Source organism: Eptatretus burgeri, chromosome 4 (assembly GCF_056783735.1).
Source record: "Eptatretus burgeri isolate ZD-2024b chromosome 4, Ebu_testis_v1, whole genome shotgun sequence".
In the NCBI taxonomy this organism is placed as follows: domain Eukaryota; kingdom Metazoa; phylum Chordata; class Myxini; order Myxiniformes; family Myxinidae; genus Eptatretus; species Eptatretus burgeri.
In genome coordinates, this window is record NC_140964.1 from 46,988,423 (window position 1) to 46,999,922 (window position 11,500).

Consider the following 11,500-nt stretch of genomic DNA (forward strand, 5'->3'; position numbering starts at 1 on the left):
CACCACACAGATAAAAGAGTGGTACAACCGCTTCAAAGATGGTCGCACATCAGTGGAAAGTGAAGCACGTTCTGGTAGGCCCTCAACATCCCGAAATGAGATCGTCATTGACCAAGTGAGGACCCTGCTGATGCAGGATCGTCGAATCACGATCAGAGAACTTGCAGACGAGGTGGGTGTCAGTATTGGATCCGTTCATTCCATTGTGACTGAGGATTTGGGCTTTAGGAGAATCTCAGCGAAGTTCGTGCCAAAGCTGCAAACGATCGAGCAGAAGCAACTCCGTTTAGAGATCGCACAGGACATGCTGGAGACTGTGAACAGCGATCCCAACTTCTTCAACACAGTGATCACTGGCGATGAGACCACAGTGATCCGTCAATATAATACTTATACAAAACAAAACTAGAAGGGCACTCAGTAGAACGCATTCCTCCACCACACAATGCCTGATCCACGAGAACATATCGGGCCAAATAAATTTTTGAAATATCATGCTATTTATCGTTTTTTGCCCTATCTCTCAATGGTGAAGAATCACTTTAAAAATTCTAGTAGTCGGATCTGGATCTGGATCTTCACCAAAATCTAATCAGTTCGTCCTTGTCCTGCAAACAACCTGTCCACCAAGTTTCATCTGGAACCGTCCACAACTTTTTGAGATATCCTGCACACAGACAAACAAACAGACAGAAAGGGGTGAAAACATAACCTCCTTCACCTTTGGTGGCGGAGGTAATGACAGCTCGTGGAATGTTGTATTTTGTTTGACTGATAACACAAACACGGTTGACTGGAATCCATAACGAAAATGAAAGTAGCAATGAGGATTGCACATTTACAAGACCACATGCCCACCTTGCTTTTTTTGATGAAGTGCATCATATGTAAATACCCACACAAAGTATGTTTGTACCCATTGGTTAAACCATTAGAATTAAACAGTCACAGGTGAAGGTTACCCTATTATCATATTGTGAGTGTTGAAGTCACGATGGTCCAAATGACCGTTTATACTTTTTTTTATTATTATCTTGCCAAAACGAAGTTTTTGCAAGATATGTTAGTCAGCTTGTATGTTTTTTTTTTGTTTGTTTGTTTGTTTGTTTGTCTGTAATCACGTATAAAAAATTCTGCAGAGCACAGTTATCATTGGAAATTTTTGTAACTTCGCATATCAGAGGCCTATAGAGGTCCCTTTCAGTGCACAAAAATTTGAAGGTCAAGGTCAAAGGTCAAGGTCACTTTGTCGCAAATCAGGGGAGTCGACGAAACCTTAATTTTTTTTTGAGTAATTTTGATCGGATCGTCTTCAAACTTCATGGGAATATAGTTCATAGTCTGGCGCTCAGCTGATTAATTTTTGGTGGCGATTGGCCTTGACCTTCATGGTTAGCTCCTAAGGTCAAACATATTTGACCCCAAGGTCAAATTTTCAAGTTTTAGGAACCATATCGTGTAGTACCTCAAATTGAACACCTCGATGAGTGTTTTCTAGATATGTCAAGCTTGAGACATTATGACGTCATTTGGTGACGTTATGAGGCAAACGCATATTTTTCATGGTTACTCTGTAGAACGATTCTCATCGGAATCTCTCGTAGGCAGATATTCCTCAAGGAGTCACTCCTGGTGGATAGCAGCTCTATTCACCTCAGTGTGACCTTAAAGAAGTCACACGTGGTCACCTTTTGGCAAGATACGGGTCACCCTGAGGGTGACATTGGTTTTTTTATTTTTATTTTTTAAGACTGCTGCTTTGTTCTTGTGACCTCGGTTTGAAATGTAAATGACAATTTTTTTTTCAACAAACAAGGCCCTTTTAGTGTTACTTAATATTACATTATAAAAACAATACAAACGCATCCTGCTTTTTATAAAAGACATGATAATTACTTTGGACACATCGTTCCGGTGACAAATGTTGATTCCGTTTTAATAAGGAATCTCCAAACTCCAACCTGAAATAGCTTTTTAAAGGAGTGTCACAAATATACGGGACAAATTGAAAATCACGCTGACCTCGATGTTTTCATAATGATGGCAAATGCCAGTGAAAACCGTCCTCAACAAATGCCGGAATTAAATTCTACAGAAACGTATCTCTCTCTCCCCTCCAACCACGACCCCCCAACATGCTCGAAGACAAGTGGCAGGAGGCTACTGTGAAGGTGTAGGGGCCTGTGATACCGTCTATTCCAGCACAATGCGACACGGCTTCCAAAGTGGAGAAATAGAACCAATTAAGCCGAAGCAAATGGCTCTGGAGCAGCTCGGATGGGGCTTTATGCCTCCGTTCTAATTGACTGCCTTTGTCTTTGTCTCTGCCTTTTGGTTGTGCAGGTGGGTGGTGCGGCACGCGGCGGAGGCAAGATGCGTTCACCTCTAACGTCGACCTTTCCCGCACAGTGGATGCAGCCAGCCCAGGCAAGCTGGGGAGCACAGGCCATCCCACGGGGATCAGGCATGTCCTATCATCACGGGCCCTATGGATCTCAGCCTGCGTACGCCTTCGGTTCAGGACAGCATCCGGTAAGGGGGCTTGGACCAGCCGGATCGACGTTATGCCAACCTTCGCTGTGCGTGCCAGACCTCTTGTGAGCATGCACGGTTTATTGACGTATTCTCTATTCTATTGCTGATTGATATGAGACAACAACGATACGTAGCTGTGGTGTGCTAAAAACCGACTGCCTTTCTTCAATGTTTCCCAAGAAAATGATTTAAAAAAATTATTTTACACGTGGCATTCAAAAGATTCTACAAGTGAGTTATGCACAATAGGTCATCACACACAAAGGTTAATTTTTCATCACACACACAATAGGTCATACAGAACTCATTATATCTACTTGGAGATTGAAGAAGAAAAAAAACAAACATTGCACTGCTTGCATGATTGCAAGTTACATATGTATAGAACTTTTTATCACCCCTTGTACCATGTAATGCTGTTTATTTTCCTGTTTTATGTTTGACTAATAGGTATAGTGGCATCCTAGTGTGGGCACTTGACTGACATCCTAGGTGGTGAGTTCAAATCTGACTGCAAGGTGGAAGTATTAGGTTTGGATCCTCAGCCCTGGCCTGGAAATCCAACTAGTCTCTAGCAAATTATTTCGGAGTAGGATTTTGGATAAAAGTAACCCAGCTGGCTCATTAATGACCTTTTGGGGTGAGTAATTGCCTGCCCTGCCTGGTTTCACTTGGAGGTGTTGCACAGGCCACATTATGTGGTTGACTCTTAAATTCCCACTGGGCAATTTAGGATGGGCAACTAAATGGTTCCGGTAAAGCAGTGCTGCCCACACCCCACCAACTGAATGAATAAGATGCATCTCAGCGTGTATTCAAATTCCCTTTCCACTGCTTGTGAAAGTTGCTCCCTGCACCATCTTCAGCTCAACAAGCCCCATTAAGAGCCAATGATCCACCATTTTTCTTGTTTATTCCTCCTAAAAAATTTTTTAAATGATTGTTGTGTACATCACCATCTTGTTGCAGGGATAATTGTCCGGTTACATTGCTGTTCCATTTTTACGACGGCTTTCTTGCCAACCAGAGAGTCAAAGTTCTGCTGTAGTTTTACTCAAATTGGAAACTATAGCACGATTTTGTATCAAACCAACCAAAATTGAATCTTGACCTAATTATTTATTTATTTGTCAATGTTGTATGTGCAGGAAGAGGTTTGAACCAGGAGTCATTCAGAATGACCCCCTGTAACAAGGGAAGAGAATAAGAGTGAACCACAGCAAATGGACCAGACCAGGTGGAGCAGGTAGATTATCTCTTATCTCCACCCGAAAATCCTTGAACAACCCAACTGGGTATTTACTGACAATCCATTGGTGGTGTGGCAGTATTCCTCCTGGAATCCAAATCTTTAATACTGCTGCCTTCAGCTCAATTTGAACCCACACCTTTTGGAATGCCAGTTTAGCATCCTCACCAACAAGCCACCACTGTTCCCTGATGATTATATGAATGAGTTAACAAGTTCTTTAACCCCCACAAACATGTTTTTTTTTTCTTTTCTACACCTGTTAAACCACCCCAACCCACTCCTCCCCAAAGTTTTGCTTCTGTATCCATCTTGTCTACCCCTTGCATTCTCCCCTACCCCTCATCGTTGCCTACATCCTTTGTTTATCCTTCTCCATCTATACCGCTCTTGGCGCAATGTTGACAAGTGTGTTACTGTGTGGACCTTTGATGAAGTTAAACCTGGTGGACCTGTTTACCTACTTATTGTGGCTTTGTCATTTGAAACGGTCGCTGTTTTCCAGCCAAAAGTCATTTGCATCAACTGTAATGGAAGCCACTATACCATCATACACTGTCAGTTGTATTACATCTCAAGCAGTACAACCTACTACCTTGACATGGCAAACTTGATTGCAAATTAAGCAGAATTTTTTTTCAAACATGCACAGACATCTTTGCTCTTGGTTGTAATGGATGTTTTGCGGGGGATTGAACGACGTTGTGTGAGGTATGGATTGACTTTACTGCTCTTGCCACAACCGAAAGCCAATGATATGTGCATACCATAACTCGCAAACACCTAAATGCAAGGTGAATCATGTTACAATATAAAAAAGGAGATGATGAAGAAGAAGAGGATTGTTGATGCATGCCTTATCCCTTTCAGGCAAGTAATTAAATGAATGTGTGATAGAAATGAACCATTCTTCTGCTCACATAATGTGGTGGCAACAGAGCATCTGGTTGTTGTATTTATTTATTATATTTGTTTCCCATTAGGTCATCCCATTCTCTATTAGGTCATCCTATTCGCTTCTAACCCATCTTGCCTGGGTTCGAGTACCGACCCAGCTATAAACTGTCATCCCAGTGTTTCACAGGCAGAGTGATTCATCAAAGTGTGTGACGTCCCTCGGATGGACGTTAAACTTGTGTTCTGTCTGTTGGCATTAGTTGGTGGACATTAAAGATCCCACGGTGTCCTTCCGCAAAGAGTAGGCGAGCTATTACCGGCACCCTGAACAAATTAATAATTCCTGCCTGAACTACTACTGCAAGAGGGATGGCAAACCACCCAGCATGATTCCTGGCCAAGAAACTGCTTTCGCTGAACTAATGCTCTGCAACACATTTATATAATTTTACACATTGTCACTCTGCTCCTTGACTGTTAGGGAGTACTGTGTTAGGGAGTATCACATAGAGTACTGTGCAAAAGTTTTTTTGGGAAAAAAAAATTCCCTTCAACATTTGTGGAAGTTGAAAGTGTGCAATATATGTTGACAATCCAAATTTCTGTGAAAGTTAATTTAATATTACAGTTTACCTTTAAGTTTATAAAATAAATTAGGAAGTTGAAAAAGTTTTATTTTTCGATACATATGATATTATCATGTGCTAATAATATCCACTTACCACAAAAAATGCAGAAAACACTTTGTGGATTTTTGTACAGTAAATAATAAATTATTTAAATATATAACACTAGTTACATGACTGTGAATTACAAAATAACCACAACAAAAGTGTGCAAATTAGTTAATATGTGATGTTCGTTTTCATCAACTTGTTCCTTTGCTTGAAAGTCTATGAGTGGGTTCAGAATGTCGCCAAGGAAGCAACTTTCAAAAGAACAGGGTGTGAAGATCCAAACTCTTCAAGAAGAAGGGCACATTATGAAGAAAATATCAGAAAAGCTGAAGATCTACAATGGTGTGAGGTACACTTTGTAACGTCTGAAAGAAACGGGCTCGGTACAAGACAAGACAAGCCAGAAAGACTCAGAAGAACCTCCACAAGGCAAGACGTGCACTTTAAGTTGCTCAGCTTATGTGATAGAAGAAAATCAAGTCGGCAGCTCACCAATTAAATGAGAGCAGGCCTGAGCATTAACATCTCTTCCAACACTGTGCACAGAAGGCTGATTGCAGCAGGTCTTCAGAGTAGATTGCAGCAAAGAAACCATTGCTGATACCACAAAATAAGGGGAAATGACTGACATTTGCAAGGCAACACCAATATTGGGCAACTGAACAATGGATTGGGGGTATTCTGCTCTGATGAATTGAACTTTTTGCATCGAAGAGATGCTAGTACGTACGCTGAAGACGTGGAGAATGTTACAACACACAATGTTTGCAGCCTACTGTTAAACAATGGAAGACTATGTGAGTATCTGGGGTGGAATCACAGCTTTGAGTGCAGGAAAGCTTTTTAAAATCTATGGGACACAAACAAAAGTGAAGTACAAGCAGATACTGCAGCACCATGCAGTTCTTTGAGGAAATTGTTGAATCGGAAGACTATTCATTTTCCAACAAGATGATCCCAAACACATTTCCAATATTGTTACAGCTGTCAGGAAAAGGTTGTAGTTACAGAACAAGGTTACAGCTGTTGTGCTCCAGGTGTTAGAATGGCCACCCCAGAGTTGCGACATGAATCCCATTGATGACACATGGGGTTACCTGGAAACGGAGGAGAAAGAGGAACCCAACCAACCTTACAGAACTGTAGAATGTACTGCAGGATATTTAACACAATATTCCTGTAAGAGTGCTTCAGTTGTATACAGGATGCATGGTGAAGTGAGTGATATCACTCAAGAAGGCAAAAGGCAGACGCACAAAGTATTGACTGATACAATAAAATGACATTGTTCTTGTAATTTACTGAAACAGTTTGTTTCACATGCATTTATAAAGGCTGTTGATTTGCAATAATAAATGCAATGACTGTTATCACTGATAATTTGAAGAATTTATCCAAATATGAATGCCATATGAATAACTCAAACTTTCGCACGATGTATATATATATATATATATATATATATATATATATATATATATATATATATATATATATATATATATATATATATATATATATATATATATATATATATATATATATACACTGGGCAGCATGTGGTATATAAAACTCATTCTCACCACTCACTGACTCACTGATATTAATGTTCGTTACCTTCCGGGTGACTTAGGTGAAATTTTGAGTGCCACCAGACATGGAAGCCGCAACACCAGGAAAAATCACAGAACCATTGGAATATGTCTGTAAATGAAAATGTAAGTAAATGAAAAAAAAAAAATGAAAATAAAGAAATTAAGAAAACAAATGCAGGTGAGCGACCAGACACAATGGGAGAAACATGGCTCGTAATTGCAATGTGTAAGCATATGCACTCAAATATATGTATATATACTATCAAAAAATTTATATATATATATATATATATATATATATATATATATATATATATATATATATATATTTGGCCATGCGGTACCTCGAGTGGTTAGTCTGGCGGTGATTCACTTGCTGAAAATGTGCAATTTTCCTTTCACACCAAGATTCCCTTTTTTCTGTTTTTTTTTTTTTTACGATTTTCTTTCATGATATGACCCGTCACTTGGCATAGATCTCTACATTTTAAAAATTATATTAAACGGTTCATTTTATAAAGTTTCTTCAACCGTTTTGTCGGAGTGCTTGCCTAAGTGGAGTGCTTATAAAATCTCCGGAGTTAGGAAGGCAAAATAAATTAGATGATTTCAATGAGTAAAAAAATGTCTTCAGTTTCTCCCACTCCCTCCTCTTTCTCTTTCTCCCCCCCCCCCTTCCCCACTTGATTATCCTGTCAGTGAAGTGACAGGTTGTATTTGCGAAGATTGATATATATATTGATATATATATATATATATATATATATATATATATATATATATTGATATATATATATATATATATATATATATATATATATATATATATATATATTGATATATATATTGATATATATATATATATATATTGATATATATATATATTGATATATATATATATATATATTGATATATATATATATATATATAGATATATATATATATATTGATATATATATAGTATCACTTCGGACCGTTATGTCGCTGGCTGGCGACTTCTCTCCGGCTGCCGCCTCCACCGACCAACAACTCTGGACTGGACTCCAGGCTCCAAACTCCACCGGACTCCAACGACCGAGTTCCACTCAACAACCGAGCTCCACTCCGAACTGGTTTCTCGGCGTTTCAGCCCGGCCTTTTATTTGGTTCGGGGTGGTGTTTGGTCTTTCTCCTTCGACCCTTCACCCCCGGCTGGGTCCGCCCCTTTTGTCATTCTGATCCGATCTTGCTGTCAAACGCGGACGTGGTAGGAAACACCGGTTTTCGCTCCAACAAGGAAGTCGTCGTGTTTGTCGGCGGAGATGTTTTTCGGTTGTGGATGCCGTTGCTGGTGAAAAGATGGTGGCGCCGTGGAGATGATGGTGAGGAGACGTTGTTTGTTTGTTGAAATGGTTGTTGTTGGTGAAAAGATGGCGTTGTTTGTGGAGATGATTGTGAAGAGATGTTGTTCGTTTGTTGAAATGGTTGTTGGTGAAAAGATGGCGTTGATTGTGGAGATGATGGTGAGGAGATGTTGTTCGTTTTAAAATAAAGATAGCAAAAGAGTAACGGCTAGCTCAAAGATGCACAGCCTGGTTCACGAATAAATCCCGTTATACATGGGTGGGGAAATCTAACCTGGACACACACTTATCGACATAACTGACATCTGGGGAACCTGAATGGTGTTGTGTGAATTTCCACAACCGTAACAATATATATGTATATATAAATATATCTCCAGCGTGGTTCAAAAAAACGTGGACTATTTGAGGAGCCTAATATTCTGTCGTTTCCAAAGCTATACCCAGCTCTCTTGTCGGTTATGGCGGTGTTGATATGCCATTGATAACAAGTAGTCAGTGGGATTTCCACGTGTTCAAAACATCTCCCCGCCGCATATTAAAAACAGCTCACCGCCACGAATTCAAAATACCTCACCGCCATATATTAAAAAATATCTCACAACCACATATTGAAAATATCTCACAACCACATATTGAAAATATCTCACAATCACATATTAAAAACACCTCACAGCCACATATTCAAAACTCCTCACAGCCACATATTAAAAACACCTCACATCCACGTTAAAAATACCTCACAGCCACATATTAAAAACACCTCACATCCACATATTCAAAACTCCTCACAGCCACATCTTAAAAACACCTCACATCCACGTTAAAAATACCTCACAGCCACATATTCAAAACTCCTCACAGCCACATATTAAAAACACCTCACAGCCACGTTAAAAATACCTCACAGCCACATATTCAAAACTCCTCACAGCCACATATTAAAAACACCTCACAGCCACGTTAAAAATACCTCACAGCCACATATTAAAAACACCTCACAGCCACATATTCAAAACTCCTCACAGCCACGTTAAAAATACCTCACAGCCACATATTAAAAACACCTCACAGCCACATATTAAAAACACCTCACAGCCACGTTAAAAATACCTTACAGCCACATATTCAAAACTCCTTACAGCCACATATTAAAAACACCTCACAGCCACGTTAAAAATACCTCACAGCCACATATTAAAAACACCTCACAGCCACATATTAAAAACACCTCACAGCCACATATTCAAAACTCCTCACAGCCACATCTTAAAAACACCTCACATCCACGTTAAAAATACCTCACAGCCACATATTCAAAACTCCTCACAGCCACATCTTAAAAACACCTCACATCCACGTTAAAAATACCTCACAGCCACATATTCAAAACTCCTCACAGCCACATATTAAAAACACCTCACAGCCACGTTAAAAACACCTCACAGCCACATATTAAAAACACCTCACAGCCACATATTAAAAACACCTCACAGCCACATATTCAAAACTCCTCACAGCCACATCTTAAAAACACCTCACATCCACGTTAAAAATACCTCACAGCCACATATTCAAAACTCCTCACAGCCACATATTAAAAACACCTCACAGCCACGTTAAAAATACCTCACAGCCACATATTAAAAACACCTCACATCCACATATTAAAAACACCTCACAGCCACATATTCAAAACTCCTCACAGCCACATATTAAAAACACCTCACATCCACGTTAAAAATACCTCACAGCCACATATTCAAAACTCCTCACAGCCACATATTAAAAACGCCTCACAGCCACGTTAAAAATACCTCACAGCCACATATTAAAAACACCTCACAGCCACATATTAAAAACACCTCACAGCCACATATTAAAAACACCTCACAGCCACATATTAAAAACACCTCACAGCCACATATTCAAAACTCACAGCCACATATTAAAAACACCTCACATCCACGTTAAAAATACCTCACAGCCACATATTCAAAACTCCTCACAGCCACATATTAAAAACATCTCACAGCCACGTTAAAAATACCTCACAGCCACATATTAAAAACACCTCACAGCCACATATTAAAAACACCTCACAGCCACATATTAAAAACACCTCACAGCCACATATACAAAACACCTCACAACCACATTAAAAATACCTCACAACCACATTAAAAATACCTCACAACCACATTAAAAATACCTCACAGCCATATATTAAAAATACCTCACAACCACATGTTAAAAATATCTCACAACCACATATTAAAAACTCCTCACAGCCACATATTAAAAACACCTCACAGTCCAGTCGTTTGCGTTTCTGTTGATCAGTAAGCACCGTTTCCATTTGAATTTTGTTTGGAAAGGCATGAATGTCTTGGCTAAGGATCCACTGAACGGTGCTCTTATGAATGTTTGTTTCGGCAGAAAATCGTCGAATTGATTTCTTTTGGACTCTGAACGACCACCTGTCTCACCATTTCCACATTTTCTTCACTACGACCTATCCTCTTCCAACCACTGTGACCCTTGTGAAGGTCACAGATGGTTCCCACATTGGTAAACTTTGCGATGGTGCACTATATTGTCCGAAAGTTTGGTGCATGGCGCAAGTGGATACCGAAATGTCTCGAGTAAAGACGTTGCACCTGTATGACACTTTTCGTCTGGTGCCAAAGTTCAACAATTTTCGTCCGTTGTTGTACGGTCAGTCTTGTCATTTTTCTAGTGCTTGCTTGGTATCAAAATAAACTTCAGGGTCTCTGCAACAATGAATGAAGCATTAGTGACAAAATTACTGCTTTTTAGGATCAAACGAAGCATTTTAAAAGTTCTATATTTTATTGGGACACCCTATACATAAATATGTGTATATATATATATATATATATATATATATAATTAACCTCCGACATCGAAGATCGGAGGTTACTGTTTTCACCCCTTTCTGTTTGTTTGTTGGTTTGTTTGTGAACAGTATTACGGAAAAACTCCTGGACGGATTTCGACGAAACTTGGTGGGGGGGTTAGGTTTGGTCCAAGGATCATGCCATTAGATTTTGGACTTGGTTAGACATTAGATACCCCCCCCCAAAAAAAAATTGTTTGAGAAAATTTTTTTTTTTGCATTTCAACATGTTTTCAGTGATTTCCAACCCCTCCAAAAAAATTGTTCGAGAAAAATTTTTTTTT

General features: G+C 39.4%; 1 protein-coding gene across 3 annotated transcripts in view; it reads left to right on the plus strand.

Moving 5' to 3' along the window:
- Positions 1–11,500, plus strand: part of LOC147027969 (RNA-binding motif, single-stranded-interacting protein 3-like) — an 870,038-nt gene that overhangs the window by 290,146 nt on the left and 568,392 nt on the right. For all 3 annotated transcript variants that reach the window (XM_085877867.1, XM_085877866.1, XM_085877868.1), the window contains one exon: positions 2,344–2,532. In XM_085877867.1, coding sequence (XP_085733993.1) covers positions 2,344–2,532 — 189 coding nt within the window. The remainder of the gene's footprint in view (positions 1–2,343; positions 2,533–11,500) is intronic.